Source organism: Tripterygium wilfordii, chromosome 18 (assembly GCF_013401445.1).
Source record: "Tripterygium wilfordii isolate XIE 37 chromosome 18, ASM1340144v1, whole genome shotgun sequence".
Classification (NCBI taxonomy): domain Eukaryota; kingdom Viridiplantae; phylum Streptophyta; class Magnoliopsida; order Celastrales; family Celastraceae; genus Tripterygium; species Tripterygium wilfordii.
In genome coordinates, this window is record NC_052249.1 from 2,211,352 (window position 1) to 2,230,770 (window position 19,419).

The 19,419-nt window shown below is 36.9% G+C and overlaps 4 protein-coding genes and 1 long non-coding RNA gene across 6 annotated transcripts; all 5 read right to left on the reverse strand.

Annotated features, from left to right (window-relative positions):
- Positions 1-303: 303 nt before the first annotated feature.
- Positions 304-829, reverse strand: LOC119984886 (putative lipid-binding protein At4g00165). Its single transcript, XM_038829032.1, has one exon. The coding sequence runs from the start codon at positions 787-789 to the stop codon at positions 412-414; it is 378 nt and encodes a 125-aa protein (XP_038684960.1). The 5' UTR covers positions 790-829; the 3' UTR covers positions 304-411.
- A 1,234-nt stretch (positions 830-2,063) lies between these two features.
- On the reverse strand, positions 2,064-3,691 carry LOC119984884 (F-box/kelch-repeat protein At3g23880-like). The gene has a single exon (XM_038829028.1). The coding sequence runs from the start codon at positions 3,428-3,430 to the stop codon at positions 2,183-2,185; it is 1,248 nt and encodes a 415-aa protein (XP_038684956.1). The 5' UTR covers positions 3,431-3,691; the 3' UTR covers positions 2,064-2,182.
- Positions 3,692-3,828: 137 nt separating this feature from the next.
- Positions 3,829-8,109, reverse strand: LOC119984885 (vesicle-associated protein 1-3-like). 2 transcript variants are annotated; one of them, XM_038829029.1, is made up of 8 exons: positions 7,953-8,109; positions 7,368-7,438; positions 7,196-7,277; positions 6,846-6,961; positions 6,584-6,745; positions 6,420-6,461; positions 5,626-5,703; positions 3,829-4,211 (listed from the first exon to the last, which is right to left on the reverse strand). In XM_038829029.1, exons 1-8 carry the CDS (start codon positions 7,999-8,001, stop codon positions 4,098-4,100), a joined length of 714 nt encoding a protein of 237 aa, XP_038684957.1. In that variant the 5' UTR covers positions 8,002-8,109; the 3' UTR covers positions 3,829-4,097. The 2 variants fall into 2 exon arrangements, with proteins under 2 accessions (XP_038684957.1, XP_038684958.1); XM_038829030.1 differs by lacking the exon at positions 3,829-4,211 and adding an exon at positions 4,767-5,099.
- Positions 8,110-10,628: 2,519 nt separating this feature from the next.
- Positions 10,629-12,140, reverse strand: LOC119984693. The gene is made up of 5 exons (XM_038828765.1): positions 11,981-12,140; positions 11,711-11,887; positions 11,532-11,606; positions 11,265-11,405; positions 10,629-11,139 (listed from the first exon to the last, which is right to left on the reverse strand). The coding sequence occupies exons 1-5, from the start codon at positions 11,984-11,986 to the stop codon at positions 10,795-10,797; spliced, it is 744 nt and encodes a 247-aa protein (XP_038684693.1). The 5' UTR covers positions 11,987-12,140; the 3' UTR covers positions 10,629-10,794.
- A 3,864-nt stretch (positions 12,141-16,004) lies between these two features.
- LOC119984694 lies at positions 16,005-16,661 on the reverse strand. The gene is made up of 2 exons (XR_005464955.1): positions 16,606-16,661; positions 16,005-16,385 (listed from the first exon to the last, which is right to left on the reverse strand). It is a non-coding gene; the product is annotated as an uncharacterized LOC119984694 (long non-coding RNA).
- Positions 16,662-19,419: the final 2,758 nt, after the last annotated feature.

Sequence of the window (19,419 nt, forward strand, 5' to 3'; positions counted from 1 at the left end):
TCTCACTTCTCTCACTACATATTCCCTTCACCGTCTACTGACTTGACCATGGGAGTTTTCCCGGCCGGCACCACACCGGTGTCAATCTTTACAGTCTACCTAGTGTGTTCTTTGCAGAGTTGTCGAAAGTCTCGTTCGACATTTCATTTATTGTAGACTTTTGGGTCTACACTTATCTTTGACCAGAAAGCGAGCAACAATCGAGGGTTAAAAATATTAATGTATACATCATAAAATTCTTGGAGTATCAACTGAAACTTACCAAACATAGTACAAAATTCAATGAAGGATTACAAGAAGAACAAAGGAACAATTCTGTTCTTCAATGGCATATCCCTTGAAATCACTTTCTTTGTAAAAGCAGGCACTTCTGTTCTCAATTTCAGGGCTGAATAACACAATACAAGCTGTTCAGGAACAAGAAAAGCCTTTAGGCACCTTCTTCCCACACCCATTAAGCAGGAGGGTAATGGCAACTGGTACTTTGAGCTTCACAACTCCAAGCACATTGGCTTTAATGGCACTGCATAAACACACTGCAGCTTCAAGATCTGCTATTCCTTTCACCAAACTACAACACTCTTCACTGGGTTTTGTTCCAATAACTTCCTCAACCAGTCCTAACCAGGACCCACAAACACCAAAATTAAGGGGACTTTGAGGGCACTTGCCCAGATTTATTGGGACTGCAACAATTGCAGGATGACTAGTAACACAATTGAAAAATATTGCAGCAATCATTATGCATAGGACGGTAGCCGCTGTTGAATTAGGACTCATAGAAGCCATTGTTTGGTTCAAATAAGAAGCTCTTTACGAAAAAAGTAGCAGTTTATAGAGACCATATTTTTGCACATTAGTTAGTAAGCCAAAAAAACTGAAAAGATAACCAGATAAGATGCCTGAGAGGAGTGGCTAATATTTGTCCATAGGTTGTATTGGGACCAATTTTAATGTCACTGAAGTTTACCGTTCATAAATCCATGACATATAAATTTACAATAGACTACTTGGCTCGTTTTGCTATTTCCAAGTAGTTTACACTTTGCACGAGATCTCTGTCTAGCTAACATGTCGGGTGGATTTGTACAGACTAAGCATGGCCCGAGTTTGGATTAGTGACCTGTCAAAGGGCACACCTGTTGTAAACGGTTGGTTTTCAAGCCTATTATGAATAAACATTCATCTTGATATTTAATCTAATAAAATAACTCAAAAAATTAATTTAAATACATATTAAAATTGACGAAAATTAATTAAATACCATGTACAATATGAAATTAGATATAAATGTCTAACTAGAAGTCATATTATCAATTTCAATATAATTTTTTGGAGGGGGCTATAGCACAAAGTAGTCCCCCTATCTACGCCCCTACTAGCAGACCACTACCCACCAGCAAGCCTCCGCGCAGACCGACGGATCTACATTGCTCTAACAGAAACATATGGAACCTATTCAGCCATGTAGATCACTAGCCTACGTATATTGAATACGAATTGGAATCAAGCATAGGTATCAAAAGATATACGTGGTTGAGAGAACTTCCACATGTAGTAAGATTCTGCTCAATCTGGTATAGACTGGTGTTAAACCTTGAATAACAGTCACATAAGTACTTGTCCATCAAGAGACTTGCGAAACACACAAGTCCTAATCTACTTTACATGTATAAAAGATTCACATCTCACAACTCTCAGAATAGTTAGTCTTTTTACCTCTGATTTTCTTAGTTTTTCTTGTTTGATTGGTGTCATTGTGCAGCAAGATGAGTACCAAAGCGAAATTTGGAGTCACCCTCTTGCTTGGGACGGTTCTTGGCGCAGTCATGCACCGAGGAGCGGAGCCAGACTCCTGAAAACGACCAAACTGCTGGTTCTGTCAAGATTGCTCTTCGGGTTACTCTAATTATGTTTTTATTAATTAAATAGTTGATCTATCTATCATATATAAAGTTTTATTCGTCATTTTTTTGCAGTTTCTCTCTGTTTTTGGTGAAGAACTCCATGTTATGTTTTCTCTTACTGCAACAATGTTTATGCACCGGCCGCAACGCGCCGACCTTCTTCTAGTAATTCATATATGAAAGATAGATAAAACAAAATGAGAGACTTAATACATAAAACAGCAACTTCAGTTTTCATAAACCAGAGTAAAATCTGGGGAGACATGTTTCGTCAACTAGCTCGATATCACGGTTCGATATCTTACACGAATAATAGGTTTATCCTCATCCTCTCCTCGACCATTGATGAAAACAAGACTCTCTGCATAATTTGCAGGGAGGAGTCTATATTTTACCCCATGGAGTTTAAGATTCTTGACCTTCTGGGTACCAGGGTCATACAAGACTAACTTGCCAATTGAATCTTCCAAACACAACTCACCACTCTCCCAAAATCCTACAGGAAGATGATCCCTAGAAATCGGTCCAATTCTCGCTTGTTTGATCCAAGACTCCTTCACTCCATTTTCAGTCATAACCCATATATAAACAAAATAATCTTCGAAACTATACGACCGGGGATAAAGAAAAGCATGAATAGATCCATCAAGAATTGCAAGAGTGGTACGGTATCTACCTCTCCTAGAAGAAGCCGGCATTCCCGTCCTCTCAAACACTTCATCTGCAATAGAAACAGAAAAATTCGACAGCGGCATAATGTCAAACACTTCATCTGCCATGTTAAATGACATAATCCAATCAGTATGATCACCAACCATCAACCAGTAATAGACTCCATCAACGTAAAGGCTGGAGAGTCTAACATCAAACACAATATCATCAGCAGCAGGAAGGATCCCTCTCCAAGAAGGGATTTCCTTCCAACAATCACGCTTCAGAGAGTATAACTCCGCTCGTCGTAGCCTCCTCCTCCCACCTTTTAAATCAGAGATAAACATTATCACCTTGTAATCATTACTCTTGCTATCAAAACCAAATCCTACTTCCTCACAGAAGGTAATTTGTGTTGAAGAAGAATCATCATTCTCAATGGGGGCGAGAGGTAGAGGCTTGAATTCTCTTGTAGCAGGATTCCAGAGAACAATCTTAACCGGATTTGTATGCTCAAACAGACACAGTAAGCCATTGCACGGACCCACGACTCTTGGGTTGGACAGAAGGTTCCAGCCAATCGGAAGATAAATAATTTCCTTGATCCAAAGCGTCTTCTCGCTGCCGTCGTGATTTGCAGTTGAAGAAATAAAGGTTAAACAATTCTCTCCATGGGCGCCACGCTTGACGAGGAGAGGGGTGTTGGATTTGCATAGAGCTGCTCGCTTGACAGAGTGCATGGAAATAAAATCAGGGTTTCTGAAGAGAGCATGCCATGCTTTGCAAACGGAGTTGAATCTCATCAACGACTTCACTGGAAGACGAGGGAGAATATCTATAACCACATCATCTGAGATATCTGTCATCGCCATTGCTGTAGCTCTTGATCTGGGACAATGCTACACTGGTTGGGGTTCGTTCAGAGTGATGAAAAAAAAGGGAAAGATCAAATTGTTCTATGCCTCGAAACCGGCTTGAAGAATTAACAGGTCTTTGTAGCTCCGACTGTATATATATAATAAAAGCCCCTCTCCGTTTGTTTATAGAAAAAGAAAAACTTGAGATTTATCTCGAAAAAAAAAGAAAAGATATATATGTCCCCGTACCCATGGGAATTAATCTCCTATTATAATCCAAAAACTGTGAAGTTCCCCGCATTCGCAGTCTTGCCAATACAGGGCTTGCAACGGCTCAGCGCATGGAAGAAATATATTGCATTCCTGATTAAACCCATGCCGCTGCCGCTGCCGCTGCCGCCACCAATTAAGAGTTTTTTTTTATCAAAAAGACAACTTTCAATGGTGAAGGAAAATCTTGATAATTCACAACTCCTCCCAGGTTTACACGCGCTAAACTCTAACCAAAAACAAACCAGAGCTATTGTTCAAACAAGACAAGTCAATAACATATCATAGACTACAATGTTGCACACTAAAAGATAAGTTGGTCCTAAAAAATTCTGAAAAAATCTGGGTTAGCAGCAAATGGATGCCAGCACCCCAAAAAAACACAAATGAACGACTGCTTGGATAGTAGCTTCTATGTTCTCTTGAGGAAATAGCCAACCACCGCACCCAATAGACCAACCAGTATAACAAACAGTAAGGAGAAGCCACTGACACGGTTTTTGCTAATTTCTTTCCTCATCAACTCCTGTTCAATGATATTATACAATGCAATTAGGACATAACTTAAGCTAGAGAGTGAATATAACCACTAAGAAATTAATAACATAACCTCATGATTTATCCAAAAAGAGAACAGTAAGAAAAATGAGGGTGGGGAGCAAAAAGATAGAAAGAGAGACGATATACGATATACGAAAGACGTCCTACAACAGCAATTTTTCTTTCATTACTAGTTTACCATTTGTTATTGGGAAAGTCAAGCCATCAACCTTCAATTATAAGTACAACTTTTCTTTGTTCCAGCTTCCACGGTAGGCCCCAAGCCTTCAGAAATAAGACACAAGCATCTAAATATCTAATTTATCAGCAGATCTAATTCATCAAAATTTTAATGTATCTTTGTTCATCCAATATCTTAAGCACATACCTACACCAAATATCCAATATTTTATTAAGGGAAGAACGGAATATATACATATTAGGCCTCAACTATGTAAGTGACTCCCTAGCAGATGAATTACGCAGCATCCAGATGGTGTAAGGGGACGCAATAAGATATGTTTAAGTAGAGGCTTGATACTTAAAGATAATATTGAAATTAAGACTAAGATGTTGCATATTATCCCGAGAAAACTTCAAAGAGCATCTTTCAAAATAAATTACTTCTGCCAGTTGGGATTAAGGCTCAGCTATGGCAAACAGAGAAACTGAAAATATTATTGCACTTGAATGATGTGTCAAAAGCACGGTAACAAGTGTTTGAGGGAGATGACTCTGAGTGCAGCGCCATTGAAGCCATTAACTATGCTGGAGGTACGCCTACTGTTATGACTTGGACCCCACAGTCGGTTCAGGCAGAAGCATCTCAGTGAGGCAGTAAATGGCTAGCAATCAAAAGGCGTAAGCTGATTATCTAGTGCCGTGAAGGTAGAGAGGGGAAGAGTCAATTACTCAATTATGATGGAGAAAGCAAGACAGCAAAGGGAATGAAATGGACAGCTGGAAATGACAAGGACTAGTAATGTGTAGCTACACAGTTAAAATATACCATATGGTTTTATTCTGTAACTGCATAATGCCTTTGCTCGACCCTGCCCACTGCAGGAGCCTTATGCATGGGAGTTGTTTACCATATATCAATGGCACCATCATTATTAGGTCTTTTTGGTTTCTTGGTCATGCATAGTGGTTACAGTTGTCTATGATTCATTGGGTGTTCTGTTGCATCATAGCCATTGGAGTCTCACTAGTAGGACTAGTGGAACTGTGGAAGTCAGGTACCTCTATAGTCTCATGAACTAGGAGAGCATATAACGTCTTTATGGCCTCATTGATGCATGTCTTATGGTCCATCTTTTACAATTTCATAAAATAAAAATAAAAACCATTGATATTAAAAATGAATTACGCAAAAAAATAGAAGTTCAGGTAGATCATACCAATTCCTGGTGTAGCTTCTGATTTTGTTGCAAAGCAGAAGTTTTCTCCTCAGTCAACTTGGAGATGATGGTCCATGCCTGAAGAACAAAATTACATTAGAATAATTTTAAACAATATGGAATGAGAATAAATTGCCCATAATATTAAAAGCTAACAGGAATCAACCAACAACTATTAATTTATCAGGATAAATCCAAAACTTAGCTAAAGATTCACAAAATTCCATATCACTAAGGCCAACAAACAACTGTGTTAAGCGTAACCATTTCATAGTGCTATTTCTGCTTAAGTTCACATATCTAGCAATAATCCTTCTAGATTTTTAAAACAGCTAGGAATCTATAGTTGTATGAACAGCCACCCAAACAACCTTCTCCTTTTTCTATCGCGGCATTCCATCCATACGCTGCAGATCATTTATAACGGAATAATCCTAAAGACACAAGGAGACATTCTTGATGCGAACTTAAAAATGGAACACTGGTTTTGAAGAGTTTGTCTTAAAGACTGAGCACATCCACATAATTCATAAGGTGGCAGCTTAGATGCTTCCATTCAGTTAAAAAAAGTACAGAAAAAGAACATATCCAAGACAATAAACCATTGAATAATAACACACCCAAAAAACCATTCAAAAACATGTCTTAGTCAAAGATTACAATTTCAAGAAATTTTACCAATCAAAAGAATTGGCATTAGAAAGGCAAAAAAAAATAATTTTCCAAAGAAAAAATGAATTTTAAGTCATAAACTACATTTTCTAAAACTAAAAGGAAGGAAGGAAGACAATGACCTCTGAGGATTTCTCTTTAGGCTCCTCTAAGGATCTTGATACCTGAAATGCCACATAGTAAGTTATAAATACATCATCAGAATCAACTTAGCATCAACAACTATATGGTTAAAAAATAGAAATGATAAATTTCACGACAGGAACAAAACCAAGGAACCACATACAGCACTGAGCAATGAGGCATCCCAATTCCCATTCTCATGCACAGAAGCCCTAGGAGAGGAACCTTCTTCAGATTCTTCAGGGACAGGCGAGGGGGGATTAGCAGGAATGTAAACAACCCGCAATTTAATCTCCTCCACTAACTTACCTTCTTCCCTGTTAAACTACAAAAGAAGGTACACCCAAGGCCAATTAAAAAAAAGACATAACACAAAGTCAAAACAAAAACATTGGCCAAAGAAAGTGTAAAAAAAATCCACACACCATTTCTGGTGTTATGTCTTTTGCAGTGACCCCATCTTGTGCAACAACACTCTGAAGGAGGAATTTGTCTTTGCATTGCATATCAGGGGGTGTCTCCTTTTGGGCTTGCATAGTGACTAGCAAAGTCCCATTGTGGAATAACAGCATAAGATTAAACAAAAGCACCAAAATGGAAAAAATCCCAACAGCTTAAGAGTGAAAATGCATAAAGTTCATGAGCAAGGAATACACAAGATATTAAATAAGAAGCAACATATATCATCATGAAGGAATACACAAGATATTAAATAAGAAGCAACATATATCATCATGAAGCACCAGTGAAGTAAAAATTGTGGCTAAATATTTACCTGTAACATTGCATGATGATCCCGGTAACACAATACCAGAGTTTGGACGGACACAGTACTTTTTGGGGTTGGTTGTTTTAACCTTCTCAAAGACAATGACAGGCATTAACACATTCATTTTGTTCTTGATGGGACATTCAGAAGCAAAAGAAACATAATACCAAAAAACTACCTTAAAGGCCACATATTTATCTGTCTTGTTGGTGAGTACCATAGAACATGAACTCTGCTTCCTCAGTTCAACTATGTCATCAAACAACAAAGAAAAAATCAAATAACAATCAGGAGGAAAACAGATACTATAAATATAATTAAAGAGAAATCTATAGAACAAGAACCAGGGAACGGATCTCCCACCACACTGATTGTGACAAATAAAGACTCTTTCCTTTTTCAATTTGTTAACAACCACAAATAAAACTGTAAACCTTAAAACGTCATTTGCTAACTTTCCTAGCTAAACAAATACATAACAAAACAGCAAGGAAGACAACAACAAACTTACACTAAAATTTTTGCTGCCTTTTCCATCTCGTACAAATTTTTTGAAGCACCCAGACGATAAATGAGCATAAATCGTAAATAAAACTATGAAAAAACCTTTCGCGAACAACCAATACAAATAAAATCTCAGGCGATTACGTTAATTACAACAAAGACGCAGTACTCAAAGAGTTTCTCTCCATTTCTTACTTTCGCGTGAAAATTTCAGACAATCAGAAAATCGAAACTTAACCACATGGGCTGAGAGACGTACATGGGAATTTGAGCTCACTAGGTTGGATATTGAGCAGATCTCCCGTCATGACTCTCAATCAACAACGATTCTCGATTCCTTCTACATAAAACGATTGCAGGCTGGATATTGCGGAAAACCACGAATACCTTCACGTTTCTCAAAATTCGGTGAAAGAATTCTAACAGCGACTTGGATAATTGGGTCCGTTCGATCAAAATTAGGTGGGTCTCACAGTGGATCTAACGGTTCTCCATTTTTCAGATTTTCTATTGGACGAGTTGCTCCAAGGATTGTCCACCAAAAACATAATGACCAAAATAACCCTAAGGGGTGCTGGGTTGGTGGCTCCGCTAAAATTAACGTCGTCCATTAAAATCTAGGGGTGACGATCGGCCCATGGACCATTAAATAGGCTCGAAATAATTTTAGGCCCATCTGAGAGGTGGGCCTGAAACATTTACCTCATCCGGCTGATGGTAATGTAAATTCTGTCATTTTGAGGGATTCATAAAATCACCCCATTACATGTAAGATATCACCCATCCATTAGGTTATGGGTTTGAATCCTACCCTCTCCCCAATCCCAAACCCCTGTTTTTTTTTTTTTTGTCAAGTAAAAATAATTCATGATTTGTGGCCACGCGTTGATTTTAACCTAACTAACTATATCGTTAGATGAGAAACTTATGTGCACGTAATCTCACGGTCCGAATTTATACTCATATCAGATGTACAAAGAATAAATTTATATGATATAATTCTCGATTATTAAAAAAAAGTCACTAAAGAAAATTCTACCTAAATATGAAATAAATTCTACCTACAAACATTGTTATGTTTCTTTCATTTATTTCAGAGTACTTGGTACTAGAACTAAGTCTATGGTGTATATTAAGGTTGTAATCCCAAGATACATATAAGGGGGGGCCCAGTACAACAAGCCAGTCAATGTGAAAGGAGCCCTATTGGATTTGGAGGACCCAATTGAGATACTCTTAATTAATGAACTGGGACTTGGAAATCTCCCCCAGTCTCTCTCTCGTGTTGCAATATTTGAGGCAAAGGCAAATACAAGCAAAAGACCATGAAGATGTGGATTATTCATACAAGTTTAATCATTGTGGTCCTAATTGTATGACACAAATTATGTCTTTTGCTCCTGTTATGGACCTGGTAATGACAAAAGCCTTATTATGCATTACCTACAGGACATGAGAAAAGCCAAAATTCTTACCTGAAACAATGGCAGAAAAGGATTGAACCCCCCTCCCCCAAATGCTTCTTGTCCATACTCCATTCGTCAGATATGTTTCAATGTCTGAGACTACTAATTCCCAGGAGCAGCTGTGTTATATTATAAGCTCTTTTATCGATGTTTTTTTTTTTATAATCGAGAACAATATGATATAAATTTGTCTTTTGTACATTCGATATAAGCCTAACTTGGACTATTAGGCCCACGCAACATAAGTTCCCATATGTAGACATGATAAGGGGTTAACGCATGACCACACAGATGTTGTTCTCAGTGAGATTTGAACTCATGCCTCTCCAGCAAACACAATAGGAGGGAAGAAATGGAGATAATTCTAACCCAACAACAAAACAACTCGTTGAATTGACAATGCTTCGAAGGACAAGTTGTTTATGCGAAAAACTCATTCATTTCTTTGAGGTTTCTTTTTTTTTTTTTAAACACTTGTACTATTTTGTTATTGTATTGAAAGGTGAGTGCTAGAAATAGCGGGGATCCCTCTCTCACCGGTCATCATAGTCGTCGTGTGAAGGGCTTCGGGGGTCCCAAAAAAAAAGAAGGGCTTCGGGGGTAATAACAATGTATGGATGAGAGTGTGGGAAAGAGAGCTTGAATTTTTGATATTTTGGATGTAGATGAAGATGTTATATTTCAAAAACAAAATTAATTAAATTAGTTTCAAATAGTTTAGTCGGCATAAGTAAAAAAAAAAAAAAAACTGATTTTATTGATCTACATTTCGATTATCCGTGAGAAATTTGTTTGAGTGATTATATTGAACGATTTTAAAACATTGAATGACTAAATTAACACGTTTAAACTTTGAATGAGCGAGTTGAAACATGCCAAATATTTTAACTACCAAGAGCTATGTTGACCCGACAAAATAAACTCTCCTAACAATAATGGAGTGGAGACAAAAGAGGCATTAGAAGTTCCAAACAAATTTGAAACCCCAAAAGGCCAAATTTATATACTAAGCAAGTATTCATTCATAGGGGAGTGGAACACTGCAGACTCTGAATATATATATATATATATAGTAATTTGCGCTTTTGTGCCCTTCTACTTTGTCACCATTTGGTCAATAAACAAAAGACACAGATACGGTCGTGTTTTGCAGTTCTGAAATGTTCATCAAGATGAGCATAAAACATGAATCTATGATGAGCTAAACAAGTAAGCATCTTTAGAAATTAACACCAGAGACCATTACCCTTAGTTGAAATGGTAAAACCAGGGTTAGAATCCCCCTCTCCCATTCAAAAAAAAAACACATCTTTTGCAATTAAGAGAGTGTGATAAGTTACAGATGACTTGGAACTAAACCAAAATAAAACCCTAATAACTAGAGGAGAGAAAAAGCAATAGAACAGGGCCCTCTTGTCACCATTACCACTCACTAACTCGCTGTAAAAACTCTGTAAAAAGAACAAAGAGGAAGGAAACCATTCAAGCATTTTTTTTGGATTGGACCCAACTCACCCACTACTGAGAGGGAAGAAACACTTCTTCCTTGTGCAAAAATTGGGAGAGTTTTCTTTATGCCCAAATTACCCTTGTCTATGTAATTAAACTACCAACTATACCCACAAAAGCATTGGTTCAATAGAGTGGAGACCGTTGTGGCTGTGGATTCTTTTTCCTCCGGTTCATGAACCCCACCGAGATTTCGGATACTGGAGGAAAGTTTGGCCGGCACGCCGATAAGCTACTCCTCTTCTTCCTCACTATCTCCGTTGTTGCGGTGCACCACTCGGTCCTACACTCAACTCCACCACTTGACCCGCCCGAGCAGGATGATGTCTTTGTGGAGCTGGCCGGTTCAAGAACCGAGTCAATGGTCATCAGACCATCGTCCAGAACCGCTTCCGTTAAAGTCAAGAACTTGCCGTCAAGGAGGAATTTTGAGAGTTCGCCTTCATCTTGGCTCCTTAACAGATGGTCAACCTGCAGCAAGAAAATCAGAGATACCCATTTGAGAAAATTTTGATTACTGAAATGGGTATGTGATAGAAATCAAAATTAGTAACAACTGAAAGACTTCTTTAATGGATGCGTATGCATATATGTACCTTGCAGAAGACTGAGCAGAAGAGGTAAGACTCTTGAATATTCCTGTCACAGCTGAAGCATATATTGCCGGAGTTCCTGAACGGCCTAGTCTGTGGCCTTGGATTCAGAAACAAAACTTTTGCACTGTTGGTGGTGTATGACTGTATATACAGAGACATGAATTCAAAAAAATAATGCTTAAGATTCTCTGATTTTCCAAGTAAATAGAAGCAGAGAACGAGAGAAAAATAAAGAAAAACCAGAGAGCACAGAATTCTAGGAGTTACTTGAACGAATGAACAGTCGAATAACTTGTGAGCGTCGCCCAATCTTATCACATCGTGATAAACATATCTTCTAATCTGAAAAAAAAAAAGAACACAGACCCATAAATACAATTCAAAAACCCCGAAAAGAAAGCGTTCAATAGAGAGGATTTTATGAAGGAAATTAAACTTTTGTGGACCTGCAAGAGACCGTGAGAGCTGTGAGGGGACAAACAGTGAGGGCATAAACTGATGCAACAGTCCAAGCAATAAACGTTCTTCTCATTCTTCTTTGCATCTTCATGAATTACACAGGCATTGAAGAACTTCTGCGTCAGAAGACCTTCAAGCCACCGTGGAAGATTTGAAGACACAAACTGTAACAATAAAAAAACAAACTTATTTCAACATCAATTCAATAGAGAACAGAAAAAAAACTGAAATTAAAGAGAACAGAAAACGAAACCCACCATCATTTTCCTTCTTAAGTTTTCAATTCAGATGAGAGAGACTGAAAGAGAAAATTAAAGAGAGAGAGTGAGGAGTGGAGCGTGTGTGTGTGGGTTTATGGAGAAGTGGGTGGAGGAACCATAACTTTGCAGGAGAGACAAAAGAGAGAGAAGAGGAACGGCGCCTGTCAACTTGATACAGGTTACTGTTACCAATGAGAAATAACCAAGCCCAAGAGAGAGAAAAGAGAAGGTTGGGCGGGCTTTAATTAAAACAGAGGTGCTGTGTGCCTGTGCCTGTTTCGCTATTATGAACATTTACACCTCAATTTTTACTAATTACATCTCATTATAATATATTTTTAAAGGGTAAATGAGATATTCTTAATAAAAAATAAGATGTAAATAATATTGATCTTGTTATTTCTTGAACTTGGAAATAAACATAGTATATATATTATTTATGATGAAAAATATGAGGAAACTCTAATCAATGATTCAATTCGAAATTTTTATTACTTGTTGTTCCTGTGCCTATTCCAAATCTTTTATCAACGACATTTTGATGTGCTTCAGCGACATATATTCAGTTTTTATAGTGATGAGATTTTTCAGATATGATAAAGATCGGTCTCTCATATTAAAGGTAAAATCAAGATTCTTGTTATAGATCTAAATTGTAATCTGTGTGTCATTTTTTTGTTCAGTCTTTGTTATTCGACGTCATCTGATGGAGTACATAATCGTTAGATGGTTGTCCGACGATTTCTTGTGTAATTCAGTGTCGTCCGGCCATAACCGTCTTTGTGTTTTTGTTTTTTAGTTCTCTGTTTACCTTTTTAGTTATCTTAGTTGTACTACATGTTTACATCTTTATGATGACCCAAGTGTCTATATACCTCATTTATTTAATTTATTGAGTAACTCAATACAATCGGGTCTATCACCCTTTCAAAAAAAAAAAATCCAATTTTTTATATTTTATTTTTCCATTTTTTAATGCGAGATCCCAATTCCCATGTCCCAAAACCCCTCTAAGAAGAAACCCTAACCAACCCTGAGGTTCCTGACCATATCCAGTCCAAGTTAGTTCTTCACATTTAAATTTATATGATAAAATAGACAGATGGTTTGGAGGAGTGTTGGGTGTGGGACTGCTAAATGACAAGACTTTTGATGAACAGCAACTTTTCTTCTCATTTCTCGGTGGAAAAACGGTAATTGACAAAACGAAGGGGCAACTTGCATCTGGGTCTTCTAAAAGTTACCCACTTTTCACAATTTAATGCACCATCTTCAATGGATCTCCCCCATCGCTCCTCTCTCTCTCTCTCTCTCTGCATATTTTGTGTTTAGGGTTTGAGAATTTGGCAGTATGCTTTCTATGAAACCAGAAATTTATATATGATTTTGGATTGGTCTGCTTTGCAGTATGCAGACTGGCTTGAATAAATTTTAGAATTTTCGTAAATAAGGAATTGTTCATAACAAGAATTCTCAAGTTCATGGCAATTCATGTAAAAGTCTTTAAATCTCGAGGACCCTATATTTTTGAAAAAAAAGTACATTATTAGTATTATAATAGCCGCAAGAATTGTTAAATTGAGTTAATATAGTAATTTTGCATCTCAAAATGTTATAAAATTCATATTTAAATTTAAATAATATATAATTTTTTTTTTTTCAAAGAGAATCCATTTTTTAAAGTTCGCACGAGACCTTCAAAACTCAAATACTTCCACTTTATTTTAAAGCAAACAATAATAATAATAATATGGAATTGTTCATAACAAGAATTCTCAAGTTCATGGCAATTCATGTAAAAGTCTTTAAATCTCGAGGACCTTATATTTTTGAAAAAAAAATTACATTATTAGTATTATAATAGTAGCAAGAAATGTTAAATTGAGTTGAGAAAGTAATTTTACATCTCAAAATGTTATAAAATTCATATTTAAATTTAAATAATTTTTAATTTTTAATTTTTTTTCAAAGAGAATCCATTTTTTAAAGTTCGCACGAGACCTCGAAGACTCAAGTACGTCCACTTTATTTTAAAGCAAACAATAATAATAATAATAATAATAATAATATATTTATAAATATGGAATTGTTCCAAGGCATATTGATCACACCATTTTTGCTTAAATTATTAGTACTAATTATAAGGTACATCTAATTATAGAGATTTACTGTAACTCCAAATTATTTGGACGCACATAATTCCATTGTCTACAATAATTGAATAAGCCTTCAGGGACTTGTCTCATGACTTGTACACGTGTGAGAATTTTATAACAAGAAAAAAGTGGAATAAATTAACTGGATCCTATTTTCAAGTGTCAGAGATTATTAATTCAGAACTATAACAGCTAATGTGTTCTCATCTAATTATATTTGATATTAATTAATTTTTGTAAAATATAAATAGAATAATAAAATAGACTAATAGCATAATTGAACAAAATATTGTGTTTTAATGTCAAAAATGCGTTCAATCATGTTACGTTGAGAGTGAAAGAAGCTCATTGAACATTCAATTTTTCAATTTCGAACTTCCCACGATGGGGTGATACTGTAATGCACCGTCAATCAAATATTTTTTTTATCCGATCGAGATAACTCAAAAGCTACCGCACCCATAAAGTTTACTTTATGGAGATGGTGGTACAGACAAAGAGGGGGTAGGGGGAGGGAGGGGGTTGGCATAAGAAAACCCCCAACTGTAACAGAAAGAAAGCATTAGTAGTAGGGCAGCTACTGAGCAGAGCAAAGCAAAAGTAGTATTATATCCACACAGTACAATTCAGATACTCCTTCAATGCACCATTTGACTAATCGTCTCTTATTTTAGCTTTAGCTCCTATGAAATGTTTCTCCATACCATTCATTACCAATTTACCATATGCAAAGCCATGATTCATGAAAGAAAAACACATCATTTGAAAAAACACTATCCTCAATGTTGAGATGGATGCACACGATTTCATATGTGTCCATCTCAATATTTGGAATAACTGAGACAAAAAACACTAGGGATCCTCATCATTTTCGTACACATAATAGCATGTAGAAACACTGGGTTAACGACAATAACTATGCAAAAGAAAGTACTAACACAACAATTTCCTAAACTGTTGAATCTGTGAGGATTACTGAATGCAGGCCCTGGGAAGAAACGCAAGTGCATGTACACTATTTTTGTTCTGCAATGCGAATACATACAATGGAAAGCAGGATTTACAAACGAAAAAGGATTTAGAGAGTCCAAGAAAAGAATCTGCGAATGAATTTGCAAATGGATAAAGAACTATACATACAATGAATCTAGATAATTACATAAGGTGGTTTACCAAGAATGATACCTGAATGGATTGAAGTAATAACTATGCTCCCAATGCCATTGACAACATTAAAGCTTCTCAATTCCATGTATGATGGAACGTCTTTCAGGTATGGAATGAAATACATGAATAGACAGCCCATTTTAAGAAATAATCGAAATCAAATTGGCAACCAAACCACGATGACATAGAAGGAAACCTAGCACCTTAGATTTCTGCTACTATGGAAGCTTGACGAGGCGAGGGCAAGACGCCAAGAACACACAATATCGCCTTGCACTGTGAAAAAAACTAAAAATGATCTTTCTCTGGATTGAAACTTTGGATGCATAGGCAGCAAAGTCACCATAAAAAGCAAGCTCGGTATGAAGCAAACTTACCGAATAGCAAGAATGACAAACCAACAAATCAGTTTCAAGTTACAAGGAATAAAATTTGAACCATAACACAGGGAATTCAAAAACTCAAGCATGTTCTACAAAGTCTTTGACAATGAAGTTGCAGCCTCTTGACAAATACCAAATGACAAATCACGAAAGTTAAAACAATGTAAGTAGAGACCCAAATTGCATTCATCACACTAATTGACACAGACGGCATAAAAAGTTTTTCCTTGCAGATCAATTGACATCTGAGGATCCAATGGAAAACGCGATCCCATCACAATTTTTTCGCTAACAAGGTAAAAAAGTTGACTTACATGGTGCAATGCAGCATAAATTAACACCAAAAATAGCACAAAGTATACCAGATACAGAAAATTCAATAACATTGTACAGCAAATTCAAATTAAGGAAGTGAAAGCATACACAATTCATCCCAGTAAAATTGCTTGTAACTTTCCTTCTCCTCATAGGATCAGCAGAAGGCACAATACACCTCATTCTAACCGTGAGAAGTTAATTCAGTACCATTAAGAATTTAAGGTCCTCTGAGAGCTCCCTAGAATCAAAGCATGGAGCAATTCTGCTTCTGAACATTCTTAGTGTTACTACCCCCATTGAGTTTCTTGACCACTATATGGACTTTCTTCGATACTGGCTTCACGATTACTCACAAGAACAACTCTCAACCTCTACAATCTACAATGATCAAAACCCAGAAAAAAATTTAAATTTACTGATTAAACCTATGACCCAAACCAATTACAAACAAGAAAAAAACATTAAAAAAATTACTTACGAAATCCTTATCCAGAATTTCTAGGTAAACTGAAGTTCAGTGAACACAAACTGTTAATTTACATGGAGAGAAATAAAAAAGATAAGAATCTAACAGCACTAAATGATAAGTTTCGTTTACTTTTGTTCAGAATGCTTGCCTGCCTTCCAGTTTCTTGGCGACCGGAGAGAAAACTGGCGTCACTATGGGCTCACAAATGACAATATAGCGCTGTTTCCGGTGTTGGTCCACATCAGTAAAATTTTCGACAAATGCCGAGTCTTTAATGGGCTTAGTCCAAGCCCATATTATTACTGGGCCCTACTAAATGGGTAAGCCCCCGTTATGCGGTTCCATTTGGAGCCCATATTGTATGGTTAGTTGTTTGTTGGAAAATGACAAAGAGCCCAAAATTTGATAACCCAAAGGAACCCAAATCTAGTTGGCATGTCCATATCAGCATCCTATGTGGATAAAATTTGAAATTTGAAAATTTCACACAAATATTCACTATCTCCCCTCCCCCTCACACACACACACTCACTCTCTCTCTCTCTCTCTCTCTCTCTCTCTCTCTCCTTTCTCTTCCTCTCACTGCCGGTGACTGGGTCACAACATGGGTCAAGCACCTCCGGTGGTTATTCCTACCGATAGATGGTTGGGCTAGGTGCTCCTCAATGCGGGGAGTCCAGTGGCGGTGCCCGTTTGCAAAGGCAGTCGGAGGCTACCGGATCTGACGTTCGAAGGTCCGGCTCCATGGCAAATTCCTTTGGATTTTCTGGTCAATCTTGCTACTATATCCGGTTGATGAGGGCTGGATTGTGTTCATGATTATTGTCTAATCATTTTGGGACCAACATTGACACCAAACGTTGCCGGACGTCAGAGTTGTCGTTGGCCAGTGGTGGAAGCGGGGAGAGAAGAAAGAAGGGGAAAGAGAGTTAGCTGTTGCTCACATGCGCCACAGCAAACTCTAAAGCAGAGATGAGTTCTTCCTAACTAATCCACTTGAATGGGTCAAGGGTATGGGTGAGAATCCATTGTGTGCTATATGTGGGTTTGGTTACAGGAGGATCTTTGTACGATGAAGGAGCCATACCAAATAAACAATTCTTTCTCATTCTATTTTTTTGAATTTATTTTGTTTTCCTCTAAAATATTCAATTTGCTTCTCTCATAAAATCAATGGAATATCCCCAATCCATTGATTTTATCAATGGAATAGTCCAAATCCATTGATAAAATCAATGGAATAAGTTATTTCGTTGATATAAATCAGCAGAATTATTAATTTCATTGTTCTTAGTTCATATTGAAAAAAAAATCAGATCGGTGTGTCGACAGCCATGATCGGTGGTTGGATGATTGATTTTTGTTTTCACCGTGAAAATAAGAGAGATGGAAGGAGAGAGAGAAAGTAGGGGTCTCTCCGTCTCTGACCATCTATGAGATTAGAGAATGAAAGTTTTTGAATTCAACAATGCTGGGTAGCCCAAAATATAGGAGCCCAAAAGAGCCCAAATCTAGGTGGTATGGTGACTGGACTGATGACTAGGCTAATGGGAGAGAAAATTTTAAAATTTTCAAACAAATACCCACTCTTACATCTCCTCTACATTCTCACGTTCTCTCTCTTCCACTCTTTTTCTCTCTCTTTTTCTCGCTCTATTTTCTCCCTCTTTGCCTAAACCCAAAGTCTACCATTCGGCCACCGATCTGAGACGCCGACCCATCAAACTGAAGCGTCGGAGCGTTATGACTCACCCTCAACCTTCGTTTGTCGTCAACAGCCGCCTATTTCACCGGAATCTGAGTTTGAAGTTGTGGCAAAACGAAACTTTCGAAGCTCGATCTGACCACCATAGGCCACCTCTTCGAGAATCACCACCACCGTTGGACTCGTCTTGTTGAGCTCTACAGGTTTCAGTCATTGGACGGCCGGAATAATCACCAGAATAGTTATTCCATTGTTTTTTTTGAGACATGTGGTTATTCCATTGATTTCGTATGTTGTTCCATTACTTTTTTTTGAGACATCTGGTTATTCCATTGATTTCGTATGTTGTTCCATTGAATCATCCCAATGATTTTATTGTAAGAAATATAGTTATTGAACAAAAACTTTATATCAATGGATTTGGGCTCTTCCATTGATTTTATTAGTGGATTTCGACTATTCCATTAATTTTTATCAATCAATCTACTTGAGATTAAATACAGTTCTGAACTAGTGGAACAACTAAATTCATTGTTTTGAACCAATGGAATAACTAAATTAATTGTTTTGAATCAATGGAATATATAAATTCATTATTTTGAACCAGTGGAGCAATTAAATTAATTGTTTTGAACTAGTGAAACAGCTAAATCCATTGTTAAAAATCGATAGAATATATCTCTTGAAGAAACTTTCATTAATTTGTATCAGTGGATTTGGGTTATTCCATTGATTTTATTAGTGGATTTGAATTATTCCATTAATTTTTATCAATGGAATTAACGATTCCCAAGTTAAAAAAGCATGGAACATTTAACAAAATGTAAGAGCATATAATAGTTGTTGAGATGCGATTTGTATTCAAGGATCAAAATCAGTGTAATGACATCAAAATCAATGGAATGATGATCTGTTTGATATTAAAACAGTGGAATAACAATCTTCTTGATAATTAAAAATAGTGGAATAATCATAAAAAAATGGAATAATAATTTGTATGAGATTAAAAGCAGCTGAATGGCATTAAAATTAATAAAATCCAAAATAAAATCCACTCCACAAAAAATATACAGTTCAATGCTCCAAAAATAGGTTACAACCGGGTCACAAATGGGTTTCACTTTCCGGCGACTATTCAAGCCGTCCAAGGGCTGAAACATGTAGAGTTCGACAAGACAAGTTCAACGGTGGTGGTGATTAGCGGAGGGGTTGCCTATGGTGGCCGGATCGGGCTCCAA

Bases quoted from the DNA above. Each gene is read 5' to 3' on its own strand.
- LOC119984886 (XM_038829032.1), bottom strand. From the start codon at position 789: ATGGCTTCTATGAGTCCTAATTCAACAGCGGCTACCGTCCTATGCATA.
- LOC119984884 (XM_038829028.1), bottom strand. From the start codon at position 3,430: ATGGCGATGACAGATATCTCAGATGATGTGGTTATAGATATTCTCCCT.
- LOC119984885 (XM_038829029.1), bottom strand. From the start codon at position 8,001: ATGACGGGAGATCTGCTCAATATCCAACCTAGTGAGCTCAAATTCCCA. The intron at 6,746-6,845 runs GTGTGTGGATTT...CTTCTTTTGTAG, and splicing joins AAGACATAACACCAGAAATG to TTTAACAGGGAAGAAGGTAA. The intron at 4,212-5,625 runs GTATGATCTACC...ATCATTGAACAG, and splicing joins AGAAGCTACACCAGGAATTG to GAGTTGATGAGGAAAGAAAT.
- LOC119984693 (XM_038828765.1), bottom strand. The intron at 11,607-11,710 runs GTCCACAAAAGT...TTTTTTTTTCAG, and splicing joins GCTCTCACGGTCTCTTGCAG to ATTAGAAGATATGTTTATCA. The intron at 11,406-11,531 runs GTAACTCCTAGA...CTGTATATACAG, and splicing joins TCGACTGTTCATTCGTTCAA to TCATACACCACCAACAGTGC.